The 23,376-nt window shown below is 38.9% G+C and overlaps 1 protein-coding gene across 8 annotated transcripts in view; it reads left to right on the top strand.

Annotated features, from left to right (window-relative positions):
- Window positions 1-23,376, top strand: part of PSD3 (pleckstrin and Sec7 domain containing 3) — a 706,647-nt gene that overhangs the window by 636,048 nt on the left and 47,223 nt on the right. For all 8 annotated transcript variants that reach the window (XM_027597421.2, XM_027597423.2, XM_027597424.2 and 5 more), the window contains 2 exons: window positions 10,544-10,701; window positions 13,281-13,425. In XM_027597421.2, coding sequence (XP_027453222.1) covers window positions 10,544-10,701; window positions 13,281-13,425 — 303 coding nt within the window. The remainder of the gene's footprint in view (window positions 1-10,543; window positions 10,702-13,280; window positions 13,426-23,376) is intronic.

The following is a 23,376-nucleotide window of genomic DNA, read 5'->3' as shown; positions in this document are numbered from 1 at the left end:
AAGCAGAAAGTTATATATTTACAAGTTTGACCTTATAAAATACAAGCTCAAACCATATGTTACTAAGAAATTATTATTAGAAACTATACCAGCTAGCACTTGAGTGGTTACTATATGCTGTGAACACTGAGTTTAAGAAACAGTATCTCATTTAATTTCATCATACAATTCTGTGAAGAAAGTATTCTCAGTACTTCTCAATCTTAGAAAGTGAAGCTTAATAAGTTTAATTAACCCAAGGTCACAGAAACATTAAGTATCATATTAGAACTAGTCATTTAAACCTAGGTAGTTCTAACTCCAGGCACCTATGCTCTTAACCACAGTTGTGGTGGGTCGGGGGTGTCGAAGAGACTGGGGAATGTTTGGCAGAATGCAACAAAAAAATTATCATGGATGTGTGAAAGAATTGTTAGTTGGCACTGAGTGCAGCCATAGCTGGAGACCATAAGTCAATGCTGGCACACATCTGTGCAACTGTGTTGATTATCTCTAGCAGCAGTTGGCAGCCCAAGTGAATAATCAAATTGCGGTGGGAAGTTTTGCATTCCGAACTGGGTAGATGAGAATATTAAGGCATAGCCTAGCAAAAATTCCTAAATTCTGAGAATAAAAAGAAATCTCTGTAAGATTCCTAACAGAAAATACAGTAATATGGGGGAAAAAAATCAGACTAGCATTGGACATTTGTAAAACTGGAAGGTGGAAGACAATAGGATGGCATCTATGGATTACAGGGTAGAAGAGCACTGCAGCCAGGACTTCTGTGCCTGTCAGAGGATGGAAGACATCTGGAAATAGAAACTAGAGTATATCATTCACCTGAAAAAAAAATACTTGAAAGGAGAGAAAATAACCAAGGGATGAGAAAAAGGACGTCAAGATAGAAGAAAGTGAGCGATTGAATCTAAAAGATAAGGAGAGACTCAGTGAACATGTAATGTAAGTGAAGTAAGGTTTCTTGAAACAGAAAATACATAATACAAGGTAATTTTAATAAGATTGCACAACAAACATAATAAAGTATTTCAGCAAAGTTTAGGATTAATGAGAAGGAGGGAGGGAAGTTAAATTATTTTAAAAATCTTACCTTGTTGAGGTGGACTATTAGTAGAGAATTAGAATATTTTGATGGGAGAGAGAGCCTTTTAAGTCTCTATCTTACATAACTAAGCACTACTGGACAAAGAACATTTTAAAATAATAAATAGCACATCATTTAAGGAAGAAAGCAGTCACAAGCCTAAGTACATCCAACAACATAACAACTAAATTGTGAAACAAAAACTATTAGAAATACAAGGAGAGCTTAAAATACAATACAGTGAAAGAAAGATGTCAGTATATTTGTCTCAGAGGATAAACTTGTAGAAAAAATGATGCAAGAACATAGAGGGATTGATTCAATAAATATAAAAACACACATCCCTCAGAGAATAATATTTTTCTGTATGTCCATGGAACATTAAAAAAATCAAATGTAGTTTGAAAACCTTAACAAATTTTGGAGAAATAAAATAGATTTTACAGAGTGCTATAAAATCCCTGGTCGGAAGCCAATAAAATTAGAAATATACAGTGATAAATAACTAAAATCTTAGGTACTTTAAACTTAAGAAACATACTATGACTAACACATGACTAAGCTCAAAGAAGAGATCAAAAAGTAAAGAAAAAAAACAGAAAAACAAAAGAACTAAGTAATCATCTTAAATTCAAACAAAAAACATAAAAGAAACTAGTGAGAAGGAATTAAAGTAAAAGGCAGAAGGGCGGAGCAAGATGGAGGAGGAGAAGGAGACCCAGATTTCGTCTGGTCTCAGGAATTCAGCTGAATAGGGATCAAGCCATTCTGAACACCTACGAACTCAACAGGAGATCGAAGAGGAGAGTAGCAACAACTCCCTGAACAGAGAAGTGACCACTTACTGGAAGGTAGGACGTGCAGAGAAGTGAATCCAAGGCGATATTCGGGAGGATAGACGGCGGGGGAGGGGGCCTCCCTCAGCCACTTCTGGCAAGTGATAGAGCCGCGGAGCACAAAATCGGAACTTTGAGAAGTCGGACCCGCTGAGGGACCTCGCTGCAGTGGATAAGGGGGGGGTGGAATCCTCCCGGGACAGTGTGGTCTCAGGACCCTCGGGGTCACAGAAAGACCGGGGGTGCCTGAGTGCGGCAGAGCTCCCAGGTATCGGAGCGGGGAAGCCCGCTGCAGAGACGGAGCCGAGGCGCAGGCGCTCAGCTTGGGGTTGCCATAAAGTGTGATCTGCGGCCCAGTGGGGCCACTGCTCCTCCAGCAGGGACCCAACAAGCGACAGAGCTGGGGAGACTCCCCTTTCTCCCCCGGGAGGAGCGGCGCAGGAACGCACCACAGGGATCTGCTGGGTTTGGAGACTCCACACAGGGTCGGGTGCCAGAGATAGAAACGCTCGGTCATAGGCCGAGTGAGCACGGAGTGCGGCCCGAGACCGGGGACACGGGAGTGACTGCTTTTCTCTGGGGGTGCACTGAGGAGCGGAGCCCCGAGATCTCAGCTCCTCCGGGTGGAGATTGGGAGGCCACCATTTTCGCCCTGGTCCTCCAAAGCTGTACCAAGAGCTTGCAGGGAACAAAAGCTCCTGAGAGCAAACCCAAGCAGCTTGCTTAGACCTGACCGACAAGGGCGGGGCAATTCCGCCTCCGGCAAAGACGTGGAAACCACGGCAACAGGCCCCTTCCCCAGAAGATCACCACGAACAGCCAGCAAGCCAAGACCAAGTTTACCGATCAAGGAGAACGGGAGAACTCCAGCGCTAGGGGAATACTGCACATAGAATTCATGGCTTTTTTTTACCATGATTCATTAGTTCATCAAAGTTAATTTTTTTAACTGTTTTTTTTTTTTTAATTTCTCTTTTTCCCTTTTTCAACCAACATCTTATCAATCCCTTCTTTAAAAAAACATTTTTTATTTTTCATTTTGAGTCATATTTTATCCCTTCATAGTAGTTACCCTTATTTTTGGCATATATATGTAAGTTGTTCTCTCTTTAAAATTTTGAGATACAGTTTCTTTTAACAGATCAAAATATACCCTAAATCACTAGTGTATGGCTTTGTTCTAGTCTCCTGCCTGACCGTTCTCTTCCTTTTTTCTTTTTTTTTAAATCTTCTTTCTTTTTTCAAACAACTTATCTTATCAATTCCTTTTATAAAATCTTTTATAATTTTCATCTTTACAGTCATCTTCCATCCCTTCATTGTATCGACCCTTATTTTGTACATATATGTCTTTCTTCCTTTAAAATTTTAGGAGGCACTTTTTTCTAACAGACCAAAATACGCCCAAAATCTAGTGTGTGGCACTGATCTATGCACTAGCCTGATCATATTTGATCATATTCTGCTTTTTTTGTATTGTTCTGTTTTTGTTTTTATCTTTTTTTCTTTTTTCTTTTCTTTCTCTTTCTTTTTTCTTTCTTTCCCTTTCTTTTCCCCTGGTTTCAGGACTTTTCTGATTTGTATACAGTATATTTGCTGGGGACGTTGTTAACCTGTTAGCATTTTGTTCTCTCATTCATATATTCTCCTCCGGACAAAATGACAAAACGAAAAAAATCACCTCAGCAAAAGGAACAAGAGGTAGTACCGTCAGGCAGGGACCTACTCAATACGGACTTAGTACGATGTCAGACCTAGAGTTCAGAATCATGACTTTAAAGATACTAGCTGGGCTTGAAAAAAGAGTGGAAGTTATTAGAGAAACCTTTTCTGGAGAAATAAAAGAAATAAAATCTAACCAAGTCGAAATCAAAGAGGCTATTGATGAAGTGCAATCAAAAATGGGGGCACTAACTGCTAGGATAAATGAGGCAGAAGAGAGAATCAGCGATATAGAAGACCAAATGATGGAAAATAAAGAGGCTGAGAAAAAGAGAGATAAACAACTACAGGATCACGAGGGCAGAATCAAGAGATAAGTGATACATTAAGATGAAACAACATTAGAATAATTGGGATCCCAGAAGAAGAAGAAAGAGAGAGAGGGGCAGAAGGTATATTGGAGCAAATAATAGCAGAGAACTTCCCTAATGTGAGGAAGGAAACAGGCATCCAAATCCGGGAGGTACAGAGAACCCCTCTCAAAATCAATAAAAATAGGTCAACACGCCGACATCTAATAGTAAAACTTACGAGTCTCAGAGACAAAGAGAAAATCCTGAAAGCAGCTCGGGAGAAGAGATCTGTAACCTACAATGGTAGAAACATTAGATTGGCAAAAGACCTATCCACAGAGACCTGGCAGGCCAGAAAGGACTGGCAAGATATCTTCAGAGCACTAAACGAGAAAAACATGCAGCCAAGAATACTATATCCAGCTAGGCTGTCATTGAAAATAGAAGGAGAGATCAAAACCTTCCAGGACAAACAAAAACTAAAGGAATTTGCAAACACGAAACCAGCCCTCCAAGAAATATTGAAAGGGGTCCTCTAAGCAAAGAGAGAGCCTAAAAGCAGCATAGATCAGAAAGGAACAGAGACAATATACAGTAACAGTCACCTTACAGGCAATACAATGGCACTAAATTCATATCTTTCAATAGTTATCCTGAATGTAAATGAGCTAAATGCCCCAATCAAAAGACACAAGCTATCAGATTGGATTAAAAAACAAGACGCATCAATATGCTGTCTGCAAGAGACTCATTTTAGAACCAAAGACACCCCCAGATTGAAAGTGAGGGGGTGGAAAACCATTTACCATGCAAATGGACACCAAAAGAAAGCTGGGGTGGCAATCCTTATATCAGACAAATTAGATTTTAAAACAAAGACTGTAATAAGAGATGAGGAAGGACACTATATCCTACTTAAAGGGTCTATCCAACAAGATCTAACAATTGTAAATATCTATGCCCCGAACATGGGAGCAGCCAATTATATAAGGCAATTAATAACAAAAGCGAAGAAGCACATTGACAACAATACAATAATAGTGGGGGACTTTAACACCCCCCCTGACTGAAATGGACAGATCATCTAAACAAAAGATCAACAAGGAAATAAAGACTTTAAATGACACCCTGGACCAAATGGACTTCACAGACATATTCAGAACATTCCATCCCAAAGCAACGGAATACACATTCTTCTCTAGTGCCCATGGAACATTCTCCAGAATTGATCACATCCTAGGTCACAAATCAGGTCTCAATCGGTACCAAAAGATTGGGATCATTCCCTGCATATTTTCAGACCACAATGCTTTGAAACTAGAACTCAATCACAAGAGGAAAGTCGGAAAGAACTCAAATACATGGAGGCTAAAGAGAATCCTACTAAAGAATGAATGGGTCAACCAGGAAATTAAAGAAGAATTTAAGTTTCATGGAAACCAATGAGAATGAAAACACAACTGTTCGAAATCTTTGGGATACAGCAAAGGCAGTCCTGAGAGGAAAGTATATAGCAATACAAGCCTTTCTGAATAAACAAGAAAGGTCTCAAATACACAACCTAACCCTACACCTAACGGAGCTGGAGAAAGAACAGCAAATAAAGCCTAAACCCAGCAGGAGAAGAGAAATAATAAAGATCAGAGCAGAAATCAATGAACTAGGAACCAAAAGAACAGTAGAACAGATCAACGAAACTAGGAGCTAGTTCTTTGAAAGAATTAACAAGATTGATAAACCCCTGGCCAGACTGATCAAAAAGAAAAGAGAAATGACCCAAATCAACAGAATCATGAATGAAAAAGGAGAGATTACAACCAACACCAAAGAAATACAAACAATTATAAGAACATATAATGAGCAACTCTATGCCAGCAAATTAGATAACCTGGCTGGAGGAAATGGGTGCATTCCTAGAGATGTATCAACTACCAAAATTGAACCAGGAAGAAATAGAAAACCTGAACAGACCTATAGCCACTAAGGAAATTGAAGCAGTCATCAAAAATCTCCCAAGAAACAAAAGCCCAGGGCCAGATGGCTTCCCAGGGGAATTCTATCAAACATTTAAAGAAGAATTAATACCTATTCTCCTGAAACTGTTCCAAAAAAGAGAAATGGAAGGAAAACTTCCAAACTCATTTTATGAGGCCAGCATTACCTTGATCCCAAAACCAGACAAAGACCCCATCCAAAAGGAGAATTACAGACCACTATCCTTGATGAACATGGATGCAAAAATTCTCACCAAAATACTAGCCAATAGGATCCAACAGTACATTAAAAGGATTATTCACCACGACCAAGTGGGATTTATCCCTGGGCTGCAAGGATGGTTCAACATCTGCAAATCAATCAACGTGATACAATACATTAACAAAAGAAAGAACAAGAATCATAGGATCCTCTCAATAGATGCAGAAAAAGCATTTGACAAATTTCAGCCTCCTTTCTTGATCGAAACTCTTCAGAGTATAGGGATAGAGGGTACATACCTCACTATCATAAAAGCCATCTATGAAAAACCTACAGCGAATATCATTCTCCATGGGGAAAAGCTGAGAGCTTTTCCCCTAAGCTCAGGAACGCGGCAGGGATGTCCACTATCACCACTGCTATTCAACATAGTATTAGAAGTCCTAGCCATAGCAATCAGACAACAAAAAGAAATCAAAGGCATCCAAATCGGCAAAGAGGAAGTCAAACTCTCACTCTTTGCAGATGATATGATACTGTATGTTGAAAACCCAAAGGACTCCACCCCAAAACTGCTAGAACTCATACAGGAATTCAGTAAGGTAGCAGGATACAAAATCAATGCACAGAAATCAGTGGCATTCCTATAAACCAACAACAAGACAGAAGAGAGACAAATCAAGGAGTCAATCCCATTTACAATTGCACCCAAAACCATAAGATACCTAGGAATACATTTAACCAAAGAGGCAAAGGATCTGTACTCAGAAAACTATAAAATACTCATGAAAGAAACTGAGGAAGACACAAAGAAATGGAAAAATGTTCCATGCTCATGGATTGGGAGAACCAACATTGTGAAGATGTCCAGTGGTACCTAGAGCAATCTACACATTCAATGCAATCCCCATCAAAATACCATCCACTTTTTTCAAAGAAATGGAACAAATAATCCTAAAATTTGTATGGAACCAGAAGAGACCCCGAATAGCCAGAGGAATATTGAAAAAGAAAAGCAAAGCTGGCAGCATCACAATTCCGGACTTCCAGCTTTTTACAAAGCTGTCATCATCAAGACAGTATGGTACTGGCACAAAAACAGACACATAGATCAATGGAACAGAATTGAGAGCCCAGAAATGGACTCTCAACTCTATCGTCAACTAATCTTTGACAAAGCAGGAAAGAATGTCCAATGGCAAAAAGACAGTCTCTTCAACAAATGGTGTTGGGAAAATTGGACAGCCACATGCAGAAGAATGAAACTGGACCATTTCCTTACACCACACACAAAAATAGACTCCAAATGGTTGAAAGACCTCAAGGTGAGACAGGAGTCCATCAAAATCCTAAAGGAGAACACAGGCAGCAACCTCTTTGATCTCAGCTGCAGCAACTTCTTCCTAGAAACATCGCCAAAGGCAAGGGAAGCAAGGGCAAAAATGAACTATTGGGATTTCATCAAGATAAAAAGCTTTTGCACAGCAAAAGCAACAGTCCACAAAACCAAAAGACAACTGATAGAATGGGAGAAAATAATTTGCAAATGACATATCAGATAAAGGGCTAGTATCCAAAATCTATAAAGAACTTATCAAACTCAACACCCAAAGAACAAATAATCCAATCAAGAAATGGGCAGAAGACATGAACAGACATTTTTCCAAAGAAGACATCCAAATGGCCAACAGACACATGAAAAAGTGCTCAACATCGCTCGGCATCGGGGAAATCCAAATCAAAACCTCAATGAGATACCACCTCACACCAGTCAGAATGGCTAAAATTAACAAGTCAGGAAACGACAGATGTTGGCGGGGATGCGGAGTAAGGGGAACCCTCCTATACTGTTGGTGGGAATGCAAGCTGGTGCAACCACTCTGGAAAACAGTATGGAGGTTCCTCAAACAGTTGAAAATAGAGGTACCATACGACCCAGCAATTGCACTACTGGGTATTTACCACAAAGATACAAATGTAGGGATCTGAAGGTGTACGTGCACCCCAATGTTTATAGCAGCAATGTCCACAATAGCCACACTGTGGAAAGAGCCAAGATGTCCATCCACAGATGAATGGATAAAGAAGAGGTGGTATATATACACAATGGAATATTATGCAGCCATCAAAAGGAATGAGATCTTTCCATTTGTAACGACGTGGATGGAACTGGAGGGTATTATGCTGAGTGAAATAAGTCAATCAGCAAAAGACATGTATCATATGACCTCACTGATACGAGGAATTCTTAATCCCAGGAAACAAACTGAGGGTTGCTGGAGTGGTGGGGGGGTGGGAGGGATGGGGTGGCTGGGTGACAGACATTGGGGAGGGCATGTGCTATGGTGAGCGCTGTGAATTGTGCAAGACTGTTGAGTCGCAGATCTGTACCTCTGCGACAAATAATGCAACATATGTTAAGAAAAAAGAAAAAGAAGAAAATAGCAGGAGGGGAAGAATGAGGGGGAGTAAGTCAGAGGGGGAGACGAACCATGAGAGATGATGGACTCTGAAAAACAAACTGAGGGTTCTAGAAGGGAGGAGGGTGGGGGGATGGGTTAGCCTGGTGATGGGAATTCAAGGGGTCACGTTCTGCATGGAGCACTGGGTGTTATGCACAAACAATGAATCATGGAACACTTCATCAAAAACTAATGATGTAATATATGGTGATTAACATAACAATTAAAAAATTTTTAAAAAAATAAAGTAAAAGGCAAAATCTTGGACCTAGACATCAAAAATGACACAGGGATTTCTGGGCTGATCCCTGTGCAGATTCCACTATCCAGTGTGTTAGAGATCAGTATGCATGCAAATGTATGCAAATCAGTATGTATGCAAACATATACATTCTCCGAAAATAATTTTGGCCCTGGTCTTTTATCCCCACTCCCCATTATTTATCTGCTTCAGATTCCTATATGGAGCTAAGTGGTTAAAATGAGTGGCTGTTTAGCTAATACAGGGTTCTATTGTAGCATAATCATGAGGTTGGAGGGGAGCTCTACCTACTAGAGTTGATACCTCCTACTCTAATGACAGTTCCCCTGGAAGGAGATTTGTGATTCTTTGGAATGCTAAATCACTAAGAAAAATCTCATTTAAAAAAGACAAGACCCCAAAACGTAACTAGATTACAGCTTTATGCATTAATGGGAATTGTAGAACAGATAGGTATAAATATATTGTATTTATTTTAAGATTTCTATTTTCTTTCTTTATTCGTCATACCGCTCTGGATAACTATCATTGTCAACAGCAGTTCTAAATCTCTGAGGCTTAATAAAATAGACTTGTTGCAATTTAAAGTAGTAATTTCATCATTTAATATTATAAATTTGGGTGACCTTTGTATTCCTATTGGTATTTACTCTGTATTTTAGGTTTTCCTTACCTTTGTCTCTCAGCACTCTCACTGACTGATCATTAAGAATCAACAGTTCATTTCTGTTGATTTCTGACTCCATTTGAATTAATAGTAATAGTACATTTGAATTGCTTGCTTTGTGCAGGGGATGGGGGAAGGAAGTAGGAGGTATGAGAAAGTGTAATTGTTTTTTTTGGAAATTTGTAAAACCAGACTGTGATAAGAAAATAGATAATGTCTTCCTTTTAGGATTTTTTTTTACTAATTAGAGGGTAAGAAGAATGTGTGCTTATGTGTGTTTTCTTTACAGAAATCCAAGTTTATTTAGCATCATGTCTGACAGATTACGGGAAGGGGAAAGAGGGGAACTTACACACTAGAAAACATCTCCTAAAACAATTTGTAATGTCGACTATATTTAATTGCTTTCTTTGAAGTCCTTTTTTATTCTAATGGACCTGGGGAAACTACTAAATAGATAATATGATAATCAAATTTGCTTTAAATTTTCATTATTGTACTAGTTGGGATTTTTTTTATTGTTATTTTTGAGGGAAGCCTTTATAAATTCTGTAAATTTTGTGTAATTCATGCCCAAAGATAAGATTGCATCTATACATGATACCTTCTGTTTTATATAATTTTATCCATTTTCCCTGTTTATTATAATACAGCTAAGCCTTCTCCTGAACATTAAACTGATTTTCCTCTTTTCTTTCAAAGAACAGCTAGAGGAATCATTTTATTTTACGGTTCATTTTCGTTTGATAATATTAGACTCAAGAAAGTAGCAACAAAATAGAGTAGCTTTAGAGCAAACAACACAATGGCATGGTTTTCACCATCGATACAATTCTGTTGATGGGTATCTTAAGTAGCAAAGAGTTGTTTTTACATCATGTCAGTTTTTTCATGCACCTTCATGGATTTTCTAATTTCTTTTAGTTTTAGGGGTTGTTTTTTTTACTTTCGTTAAAAGAGAAGGTGAAATCTGAACAAGATCTTGTCTTAGTTTTCTTTGTATCCATCTTTCCACCTGTAGGATGAATATAAACCAGAAAAGGCCCTGTCTGAAGAGGATTTGAAAAACGCCGTGAGTGTGCATCATGCGCTGGCATCCAAGGCCACAGACTATGAGAAGAAGCCGAATGTGCTTAAACTTAAAACTGCCGACTGGAGGGTCTTGCTTTTTCAAGCCCAGTATGTTTCATTGGTTTGGTTTGGTTTCATGGTTTGCATAGCACCACCTTATACCAAGAAATAGAATCAGAGTCTTCAGGGGAATTTGAGTTGGATTCAAAGTTATTAACTGGTTACATGAGAGAGACAACTACCTAAGAAAACTAGAATCATAAATAGAAACCCTGAGTTCAAGTTTTTTGTTTGCTTCAAAGTAGCCCTGTGACTTTCAGTCAGCCACTTACCATCTCTAGAACTTAATATTTTTATGAATAAGATATAAGCGTTGTGGTGTACAAGTTTTATAACACAATAAGTAAAATAGACGTGGATTCAAATCACCATTTCCTAGCTCTTTGTCCTGACACGTAATTTAACCTCTCTGAACCTTAGCTTGTCACTAGTGCAGATGATAATGTTTATCTCACAAGGTTCTTGTGAGAATTAAATGAGATCAAGTATATAAAATACTTCATATAGTGCCTGGCACATAGAAACTGTTCAGTAAATGTAGATTTCCATTTTGTTCCCTCTGTCTCTCTTCTCTTTTCCTTCTGAGCTCTAATAGTCTTTGATAAACCTAGAAGAAAAAGATAAAATTATATTGTGGGCAAGGAAATGGGATGGATTGCCAGTTTAATAAGGGGTCCATGACAGCCTTCAGATTCAAAGTGGAGCACTTCACACGGAGAATTCTGGATCTGTGAAGTGAGAAACTGGATTTTCAGAACTGAGCCTCTAGAACAGGAATCTTTGTAGGCGCACACATAGCATCAGTGTCTGTGGCAGTGTTAATTCTTCATAGCATGCTTTCTACAGCCTGAGCTTGACTGCAGAATCACTCTCAACACAACACCACCAATTGACTTCAGTTGGCAACGGTCTTAATATTTGACATCAAGATAGTGAACACAAGTATTGCTTGTTGATCGTAGCAGTGTAAGGTCAAAAAAAAGAAATAAGAACAACAGCAGGAACTCTGGTGGTTTATGAATGTTGAATTTGCAGAGGTATGAAATTGTTGACATCGGGTGAGGAGGAAGCTGTAAGGAAATCCAAGTTACACAGGATTTTTTTGGTGTGGGAGTAAGACAGCTTTAACACCACAGAGGGAATCATAGCCAGATATATAATTACAGCTATTAGTCATCAGAGTCCTTCAAAGTATTTTATTCCCCAACATTTTTTTTACTAAAATACCAAATATGATAACTAAGAAGCTGTAATTACTTCAGATAGAATTGATGCAGAAATCAGTGAATTAACAGAGCCAGAGAAACCAGATTAGAGAAGCATCTGGGGTGCAAAGAGGAGTTGATTTCTAGTGTGGTCTCAGGTTAGTGTGATTTCTCAGAGTAACCGGTAAAGGAAATGTATTTTATGTGGACTGACATTTTGTCCATCTTCTGTTTATTGATTATATGTACGTGGTGGATCAGCTATCCTGGCTCATGACTATTTCTCCCATTCATTTATGAATTCACAAATACGGATAAGCACTGTCAGTGCTGGTCTCTGCAAATATATGACATTTCAAGTTAAAAGTATGTTAATGACATCAGATGATTTTCACATCCTGGCAGGTAGATTTTTAACATCCTTTTGGGATATACCTTATGTATGATTAATCTCACCTGGGTTAAGTGTACAATTCAATAATTTTTAGCAAATTTACAGAATTGTGCAGCCATCACCACAATCCAGTTTTGGAACACTTCTATCACCCCAAAGAGATCCTCCACGACCATTTTGTAGTCACTGCCCATTTTTACCCCCAACCCCAGACACCACTCATCTCCTTTCTGTCTCTATAGTATTGCCTTTACTGGACTTTTCATATACATGGAATCATATAATGATATATGGCTGGCTTTTCTCACTTACCATAAAGTTTTGGGGGTTCACCATGTAGTAACATATATCTGCACTTCATGCCTTTATTGCTGAGTAGTATTCCACTGTATGGACGTGTGCCACATTGTTTTATTCATTCGCTAGTCGATAGACATTTGGATTGTTTCCCCTTTTGGACTCATATGCTATGAACATTCACATACAAATCTTTTTGTGCCTATATGTTTTTATTTCTCTTGGGTATATACCTAGGAGTAGAATTGCTGGGTGATATGATAAATTTATAGTTAACTTTTCAAGAAACTAAAGCTGCTTTCCAAGTGGGTGTTCCCTTTTTTACATTCCTTTTAAGTTCTATCAGTTTGTCCCTCAGTTGGATTTTAAAATTGAATTATGTGATTGGAAGAGATGAGTTTATTTTTTAATTAATTTTTGACTGAGCCTAGTATCAAAGTAGGGACTTAATATTTATTATCAAGTGATTTTAGTTTTTTTTTTCCCCTTCTGTATCCTTGAAGGATAATCACAGCCTTATACTATAATGATCATAGGTTCCTGGACCTCTTATTGCCATGGTGATTGCTGTTGAAAATGTTAATCTCAGTGAAGTTTTGTTAGGAATTAATTGTACCAGGAAAAATAAATAAAATGATTTTACTTGCCTTTTTAAGTGGGTAATGAGAAATGGGCAAGGTGTGATGCACTTAAGAGAAATACCCTGATGTAAATTTATCTGTTTCTCATAGGAGTCCAGAGGAAATGCAAGGGTGGATAAACAAAATTAATTGTGTTGCAGCTGTATTTTCTGCACCACCATTTCCAGCTGCCATTGGATCTCAGAAAAAGTTTAGTCGTCCACTTCTGCCTGCAACTACAACAAAATTGTCTCAAGTAAGTCATTTTGATAGTGCTTTGACTTTGGGGAAAGAGCACTTTGTGAAATAGTCTTATTAACATTTGACTGGAATGATACTCCACATTTTGGCAGCAAGGATGAGAACTTGCCTTTGGAAGGTCTATTGTATAAATGGGGCAAAATGCAGTGTACTGGGTTTTACAGTTCATATTGGAAGCTGACACAATTGAGTCATGGTTGGTAGGACAGATACTTTGAATACGTTTCAAAAATTTATAGTAGTTTACTACTCAGTCATATGGGACTAGATTACTTTGTTTTTATTTTTTTTAATTGAAGTATAGTCGACACAGAGTGTTACATTAGTTTCACTTGTACAGCATAGTGATTCAGCACATCTCTATGTTGTGCTGTGCTCCCCACAAGTGTAGTACCATCGGTCCCCATACACAGTGTTACAACACCATTGACTATATGCCCTATGCTGTACTTTTCATCCCCATGATTTACTCATTCCATACCTGGAAACCTATTCCTCCTGTTGTCTACTTCACCCATTTTGCCCATCCTCCACCCCTCCTCCCCTCTGGGAACTATTAGTCTGTTCTCTCTATGGGTCTGTCTCTGCTTTTTCCTTATTTGTTTATTCATTTGTTTCATTCTTGAGATTCCACATATAAGTGGAATTTTATGGTATTTGTCTTTTTCTGTATGACTTATTTCACTTAGCATTATACCCTCTTAGGTCTGTCCATGTTGTTGCAAATGCTGGCTTAGGTTTTTCGTTCTGTTTGTACTAACAGCTCATATTTAAAATGACTGGCTAGTGTTAGACACCCTGGCTTGAACACAAGCTAGCTAGTTATTTATTTATTTATTTATTTATTTATTTATTTATTTATTTAATTGAACTTTTCCCGTATCTCAGGCTGTGTTTGATGCTGGGTATGTAAGAATATTCCCAGGGATCCACTATCCACAGTACAATAGGGCATAGACTTCCCTACCTCTTAGGGAGGAGTTAAGTGGGCCACGTGGCTTTTCCTAGGTAATCAAGACAATGTACAGTAGAATGGTATTCCAAATGTAGTCACCTAAGCTGCTCTCCTCTTGTCAGATCGATCTCTCTAAAGGTCTTATTTTATGTCCCTTTCTTCCTTAAAACTCTGTTCTAAGGACACTGTAAACAGACCCGTTTTGCCAATTTTAATCCTGTCTGCACTGCCCCTATTGCCATTGACTAGTTAAGGATTTTGGAAGCTACTTTGATGTACATGTGAATTTCTTATTGGTGCAATAATAGAAATAGTTTCATCTGACTCTAGTTAACCAGGTGTTGATATTCACTGACTCCTCTACCTACCTGATATCATGGATTATCACTGTATTATGTGCCTGTTACACTTGAGAGACTATTTTAGGCTCTGGAGACAGAAAGACAAATGAAACCCAGACACTCTTTGGATACAAAACATGCAAGTAAGTATAATACAGTTTGGTTAGAGTACAGGAAGGGTGTGTCCAGAGTGCTGTGGGAGTACACAAAGGGGCGTTTAGCCTGGCTTGTAGGTGGAGGAGGAAGTATGGTATCTACTATGAAACCTAAAGGATGAGTAGCAGTTAGATGTGATGTGGGAAGAGAAAATGATGCAGCAGAGGATCACAAAGGCCCAGAAGAGAAAGTCCTGAGATGTGGAACCACATAAAGTTATCAAATGTGACTTGAGCACAAATATTGAGAAAAAGCAAGATGCATTCCTCTGTAGAAGTAAGTAAGGCCAAATGATGAAAGGTCTTTTATGTATAGGATTTTGGATGCTTCACTGGTTCCCCAACATCCTTAGGATAACAGTTCAAGCAGGAAAGTAATGTGACCAAATTTGTGCTTTGAAAATTACTTATGTTACAACAGGAAGAAAGTATTAGAGGAGGAAAGTACTAGAACCCCAGAAAGCCTAATTTTAAAGGCATGGGAGGGGCGCCTGGGTGGCTCAGTCAGTTAAACATCTGCCTTCGGCTCAGGTCATGGTCCCAGGGTCCTGGGATCGAGCCCCGCATTGGGCTCCCTGCTCAGCGGGGAGCCTGCTTCTCCCTCTCCCTCTGCCTGCCGCTCCCCCTGCTTATTCTCTCTCTCTCCCAAATAAATAAATAAATCTTTAAAATAAGTAAGATAAAAATAAAGGCAGGGGAAATAATGAGAGGAAAAATAACAAAGTTATTTGTAGAAGAGATGGATAGAATGGAAGTATTTGAGACATCTTGAAAGTGTGGAATGAGTGTTCCTAATGGCTCACTGAAGTGAAGGGATGAGGACTGTCATCTAGGCTTTGGCAGCTGGGGATTGTGCTGTCTGACTTGGCTTTTGTGACCTCACCATCTGGTTTTCATCCTGTTGCTTCTTCCTAGGGTTCTTTCCTGGGTCCTTTTCCTCTTTCTACTTCCAAATATTGCGATGCTCAGTGCTCAGAAGGAGACCAAAATGGACATGAGAAACAATTTTTCTGTTGTTAAGGAAAAACAGGGAGAATGTTGTGCCAGAAAAGGGGAGAAAGAGGAGAGAGTATCAGGTAAAATTAGTACAAAATATATCTCCTTTGAAGTGGTAGGAGGTCATTGGGTCCCTTGGTGAGAGCAGTTTGCAGAGTGATGGCAAGAGAAGCCACATTAGTCTTCTTTGAGGAAGGATTGGAAAGTAGTAAGGAAGTGGAGGAAGGGAATACATACAAGTCTTGCCATGAGCTTATAAAAAATAGACTAGTGGTAAGAAGAGAGGAGACATGGTTTTAAAAAATGAAAGATTCTTTTGGTTTTGTTAATTTATAATTATTACTAACATGAATTGGATAATAGTAAGCATTGCTATTACTATGTAGTTCATAGACTACCAAACAAAACCTGTTAAGAATAGAAAGGACCGGGCTAGCTCACTTTACAAGGCAGAATGGCATTTAATTTTCAAGGATAACAAATATTCTAAGAGAACAGGTCATCTTATTGATGACTAGAAAGCATGTTAGCAGAATTCTCCATCTACCCATCTGAACTGTGACCTCTTAAAGCAAATGCATTCCCCCACTTTAATTTTGGGTACTTGAAATAAACAGTAAAACCACATTATATAAGGTATGAGAAGAGAAAACAATTGAACAACTAACTAGAGGCAACAAATACCTTCAGAAGTTGGGTTTTGTTCTGTTAATTTCACGAGGGATTTTCCAGTCCTTATTTTTCAGTAGATTGGTCTTTCTCACAAACATTCTTATAAAAGATCCAGGAGAAAGGTGAGTTGAAGTTTGAAAGGATAGAGCAACTTACAAGTTTTAACTTGTTCTTTCCTTACTATGGATCTACATTTCTATTTACTTTCGTGGGAAGCCTGCTTCTCCCTCTCCCACTCCCCCTGCTTGTGTTCCCTCTCTCACAGTGTCTCTCTCTGTCAAATAAATAAAAATCTTTAAAAAAAAGAAAGAAATGTACTTCTGTTCTATTTATGTATGGGCTATATTTTAATAAGTCACTGGCACATGAAAACGAATGTGTTTCTCTATTTGTGTATTTTTTTTACCATGAGACCAGGCAAGCAAGCACTTTTTTCAAGGCAAAATCTCTTATTTTAAACAAACGTCTTACACTGGAACTAAAAATAGGATGCAGAAGATTTTTAATATTTTTCCTCATTTTGAACATAAATCCACAAAGATACAAAAAAAAAAAAAAACCTTGCTTATATAATGTGATCAAAATGATGGACTTAGGATTTTAAATAAGGCAGTAACCAAAAAGAAGCATACTCCTTTGTCACATAAGACAAGATGACCAAGTCCTTTCAGGAACTTAACTACCTTGTAAAAAAAAAAATAAGATGGTTTCCTCCTCCACAAATAAATCACCAAGTGTTTGTGGGCCTCAGTTTTCCAACTGGAAAATGAGGAGATTGTTCTAGAATGTTTTTAAGGTTCTTTCACTAGCTCTGTATTTTTTGCCCAGGTCATTATGTTTGTTTACTTAGAAATGAAGAAGTTTTGCCTTTGAGATTAATACGACAGTTTAGAAATAAATACATAAAATGAAGGATGTGATAAAGAATAGCTTAGAAAGAGGAAGAGAAGAGTTAGTCCACACACAGCCTGTGCAGTATGTGGAGTACCCTCCACAGCAAATAGAGACTCCTGTGGGGATATCTTTGGAGGAGTCATAGTGTACCTTCAGTGAATCCTGGGATACATGTCTAGATGCACCCACAAGTTTTCCAGTACCTTGAAGACCAGTCCTCTTCATTTAGCGTTGGCATTGCCAACCTCAGCACAACTGCCATTTTAGCCTAGATAGTTCTTTGTTGTGAGGGTTGTCCTTTGAATTGTAGGATGTTTAGCACTATCCCCAGCCTCTACCCACCAGATACCAGTATCATCCCCCTAGTTGTGACAACCAAAAATGTCGCCAGACATTGCCAAATATCCTGTGGGGTCCCACCCCACTGCTACCTGCTGCTATTGAGAACCAGTGAATTAGCCCAGCCATCTTTCCTTTCTCCGTACACGCACAGCCTGGCTATGACTCCCCTAAATGCCAGAACCACTTGGATAATTTTAGTTTACAAAATGCATGTATAACAATGTGAGTACCCTACTGGAAAAAAACTTAATAGTGTTAGGAAAAAATTAAACATTCAATTAAAAGATTGTTTGGTGCTTTTAAAGACATACTGTTCATCATCACCCTGTCATTTGCAGGCTTTTCTTTAATTTATTCTTGTCTTCTATCCAAAACATATTAGCCTTCATTATTAAAATTGATTATTATCAGTGCAGTGTGGTTCTTTCTGAACAACTCTGCTGTGTAGGAGTCATCTTCAGTTGTTTTCATGGCAGTGCTGCCAAGGCACATTTTTCTTCTTCTTTTACGGGTAGAGAGACTAGTTTGAAATTTTAAGTTTTGTTTCTCCTTCTGGTACAGTGCTCTAAACTTAGGATTTCCTGGTTGGCCCTCTTCAGGATCTATTCAGGACCTCCCTTTCTACTCATCAAAGTAGTCATTTTCAGGCTTTATTGTGTACAAGAATGATCTGGGGACTTCTTGAAAATGCACATGTCTCAGCATCCCCACCCCAGGTTAATGAGGTCCAGGTCAGGGGCCCGGGAACATGAATGTTTTAAGACATACCAGGTGTCCAGCCCGCAAGCAGTGCAGATCATACTTAAAGGGACTGCACTATACTCCCTACAATCCCTACCCTTTCTTTCACTGCTTCTTTGGAGACGTGTGAAACTGAACTGGGCTCTTGGGCTAGTTCAGCAATAGAAATTGACAAGAGGCCAAATGGGAGTTTCAGGCAAGGCTTTATTGGGGCTTATGCTTGAGCACTGGTGAGCTCCTCAGGCTGACTTCCCCGAGGCAAGGTTAGGGAGAGCTTTTAAAAGCAAGTTGGGAGTAAGTCGGAGGGGGAGACGAACCATTAGAGACGATGAACTCTGAAAAACAAACTGAGGGTTCTAGAGGGGAGGGGGGTGGGGGGATGGGTTAGCCTGGTGATGGGTATTAAAGAGGGCACGTTCTGCATGGAGCACTGGGTGTTATGCACAAACAATGAATCATGGAACACTACATCAAAAACTAATGATGTAATGTATGGTGATTAACATAACAATAAAAAATTATTAAAAGCAAGTTGGGTGGAAAAAGGGTCCTGTGTAAGCATGTAGAGGCAGGGGTTTATTAGCACCTACGCATTTAAAATTCATGCTTCTTCATATATCACATGTCTAAATAACATGCGAAATCTCCACCGTGGGTGGGATTTTTAGTATTATTATGAGGGAAGAAGCCCGTGAAAGTTCAGCATTGGGGTCCATATTGGGGCAGACTGGTTTGGTCCAGTCTTCACCAGTCCTTGTAGTAAGTATCTTCCTTTCAGTAAGCATCCTTCCTCCGCATTCCTGCAAGATGTGCTACTCAAGAGGCACAGAGTTTTATCTTTTTTTTTCTCCTTATGGAGAAGGCAAGGAACACTGGATTTCAGTTAGGGTTAGGGGACCCAAGTCTAGTCCCTGCTCTTGTCTCACTTGCACCTCATGGAGTTACCATTTCCTGATATCTAGTTCTGTTTTCTTCTTTGAATTTCCACCATTCTCCTGTAAAGATCTAAATCAATGATTATTTGAATCACTCACCAGTGATACTTTGATCATTAAATGTTAATTGTTGAAGGCCAGGCCTTGTGCTAAACACTAATTTGAAACAAAGGAAAACGCTCTGCTTGCTTCTCACCCCTCTTTTTATGCTGTGGTTTGACCACCAGGGCAGTAATGGCCAGGGGCCAGATGAGTGTGGCAGGGTGCCTTCATAATCTGGCCCCTATATACAGAGGGCAAGGAGAGGCTGAAGAAAGGAGACCACTTCAGATTGGTAGGTGGCAGTTTTAATAAGCAAGGGCACTTACTTAAGAGGTCTGTCTTGGGTGGCCACAAGATGAGTAGATCTTTGCACCCGCCTGCCAGAATCATAACGTTTATATAGAGGCTTTAATTGAGCCCAATCTTGTGTACCATTCAAATGGTCTCAAAAACACATTACTATTTCAAGGCTGCATCCTTGGGGCAGCTTCTAGCATGGGAAAGGGAGGTAAAATGCACATTTCATGGACGGGGAGGAGGTGAGGAGCCTCCGGTTGCCCAGGTCCAGCTTGGCTTTCAGCCACTGGTTATGTCATCTCAGTGACCTCCTCTGACAGGCAGGCATTAGGAGCAGTGGGATTTCAGAGGAGGAAGTCATTCTTGTAATCGTGTCCCTCACTGGCCAAAACCACACCCTTCCCACTCGACTCCATCTTAGACTTTTTGTCACAAATCCTGTCACTTCTCCTTCTTAAATATCTTTCATATCCTACCCACATTCCTTAGTTCAGACTTTTGTCATTTTTAACCTATATCACTGGTCTCAACTTTTTTGATCATTCACCTTATTAATACTAAATATTTGAACAGATATCCTCCAACATATGTATACATTTTTATAAAATATGCTACATATCCAGTTATCAATACAAGATGGAAAAATGCTGACCATCATTACTCATTAGGAAAATATAAATCAAAAACAGGAGATGCCACTTTATACTCATTAGAGTGGCTATAATTAAAAAAATCTTTCAAGGAAAATAATATGTTGGTGAGGATGTGGAGAAATTACCACTTCGGTATGTTGCTGGTGAGAATATAGAATGATGCAGCTACTTTGGAAAATAATTTGGTGGTTCATCAAATGATTAAACATAGAGTTAACATGTGACCCAGCAATTCCACTTCTACTTAGATAGCAGGAAAATGAAAACATAAACCCACACAAAATCTTTTACACAAATGTTCATAGCAGTCAGGGGTGGAAATGGCCATCAGCTGATGGATAGATGAATGAATCATAAAATTAAATTGTAGTGATGGTTGCACAACCCTGTGACTATACTAAAACTTATTGAATTACATACTTTAAATGGGTAAATTGGGGGCACCTGGGTGGCTCAGTTGTTAAGCATCTGCCTTCGGCTCAGGTCATGATCCCAGGGTCCTGGGATCGAGTCCCGCATTGAGCTCCCTGCTCGGCAGGAAGCCTGCTTCTCCCTCTCTCACTCCCCCTGCCTGTGTTCCCTCTCTCACTGTGTCTCTCTCTGTCAAATAAATAAAATCTTTTTTAAAAAATAAATAAATAAATAAAATGAATAAAATGGGTAAATTGTATGGTTTGTGAATTATCCCAATGCTGATTTTTAAAATTCTTCCCAGTGGATCATCTTGCTTGGCTTGCACACAACCCACTTTGAAAAACTCTGACAGACTATTTGTATAACCACTTGAGATCTCTCTTCCTCCAGTCTTCCTTTTCTCTAATCCCTCCTTCACAGTTATGGCTAAAATATGACTCATGTACTATCACTTAAACATAATTGACTCCCTTTCGCCAACATGATGCAGTCCACACTCCTTGGCATCGCCTTAAATGGTTGACTACACATTTCCAGAATAGATTTTGTATTCATTTCTTAGACATCTGCATTTAACATATATTGAGTACTCAGTAAACAATGAAATCATGTTGAAGTTATGCAGAAGCTCACTAAACCGTTTAAAGTCTTTAAATCTCGGGGCACCTGGGTGGCTCAGTCTTAAGCATCTGCCTTCGGCTCAGGTCATGATCCCAGGGTCCTGGGAGTGAGCCCCACATCGGGCTCCCTGCTCAGTGGGAAGCCAGCTTCTCCCTCTCCCACTCCCCCTGTTTGTGTTCCCTCTCTCTCTGTGTCTCTCTCTGTCAAATAAATAAATAAAATCTTTTTAAAAATATAAAAAATGTCTTTAAAAAACATAAAATGATAAAATCTTTCTGATGGTGCCTTCAATAATAGGTCAAACTGACTTAAAGCAGATGTTCTGTATTCTAAATTCCATATAGCTTGGATTTAGAAGGCTACAGTATTCAGCAATTTGACTTGTAAGTTTCCCAGAAGATTCTTAGAAATGTCATTACCTTGTAAATCATCTATCTACTTTAAAACAGTGCAAGGAAACAGTCTGAGCCCCCTTTTTACCTCCCCTCCCTTCTTTTTTAAATTATTTATTCAGCTACTGTTTGCTGAAGAACCTATATATCAGGTACTATATTAGGTATGTGGGCATTATAAAAATAGCTAAGATGATGGTCTTGGCTCTCAGCTAATGAGAACTTAAGGAATATGTTAATGTTATTCGGGTACTATACAAAAACTATGCCATATACTATCTTTTTTGCTCAGTACTGCACACTGGAGGATTTGAGAAAAAGGAAAAAAATAATTTCCCTTTTCTGCCTTTAAAGAGCTTGTAATCAGTAAAGGAGATAAAATTCACACATAAGTAGTATAGACTTTTAAGTGCTATAGTAATACAGAAGTGGAAGAGATTGTGAGATCTGGAATAACACTGGTTTTCAGTGAGTATCAAATTTTGTCAAAGATATAGAACAATGTGAATTTTTAAGCCTACTATGGAAATGTAAACTGGTAGAAACACTTTAAGAAAACAGGTTAATGTCATCTTAAAGATGTGCGTATTCTAAAACCCCAAAATTCTACATCTTAGTGATTACACTGTAGAACAATTCTTGCCCATATTCACTAGGCAGCATGTTCAATGTAGTATCATTTATAATAGCCTAATGAAACCCCAAAACAACCTAAACATCCTTCAGTGAAATTCTAGTATGTTCTATACTTAAAAGGAAGAAACTAGAACATATGTGTGAGTAAATCGTAAAAACATGTTTAGTGAGAAAACAAGTCACAAAAGGAAACCTATAAAGTATAAAAACCTGTAGAACATACTCTCTATTTTTATGGATCCTTATATGTGTATAGGAGTAGCATAGAAAAAGAATTAGATTAGGATGCCTGGGTGGCTTAGTCGGTTGAGGGGCAGACTCTTGATTTCAGCTTAGGTCATGACCTCAGGGCTGTGAGATCAAGCGTGCTTAGTGGGGAGTCTGCTTGAGATTCTCTCCCTCTGCCCCTACCCCTGCGCTCTGTCTCTCCAAAATAAACAAATAAGGGGGTGCCTGAGTGGCTCAGTCAGTTAAGCGTCTGCCTTTGGCTCAGATCATGATCCCAGGGTCCTGGGATCGAGCCCCATGTCAGGCTCTCTGCTCAATGGGAAACTTGTTTCTCCCTCTCCCTCTGCGCCTCTCCTCCCCCCACTCCCCACTTGTGCTCTTGATCCCAAGACCCCGGGATCATGACCTGAGCTCAGATTCATAATGTGGCATATTTCTATACATATCAATAGATGATAGATAGATAGATAGATAGATAGATAGATAGATAGATAGATAGATGATAGATAGATGATAGATAGATAATATACTCTCACATCATAAATTAAAATTAGGATTTTTTTCACCTCTAAATTATTCTACTAGATTTGAATTACAAGCTTAAATTGACAGATTTATTACACAGTTGCTTT

The sequence above is a fragment of the Zalophus californianus genome, chromosome 2, assembly GCF_009762305.2.
Source record: "Zalophus californianus isolate mZalCal1 chromosome 2, mZalCal1.pri.v2, whole genome shotgun sequence".
Taxonomy (NCBI): domain Eukaryota; kingdom Metazoa; phylum Chordata; class Mammalia; order Carnivora; family Otariidae; genus Zalophus; species Zalophus californianus.
Note: the sequence above shows the minus strand (reverse complement) of the source record. Positions and strands in the feature narration are given on the sequence as shown.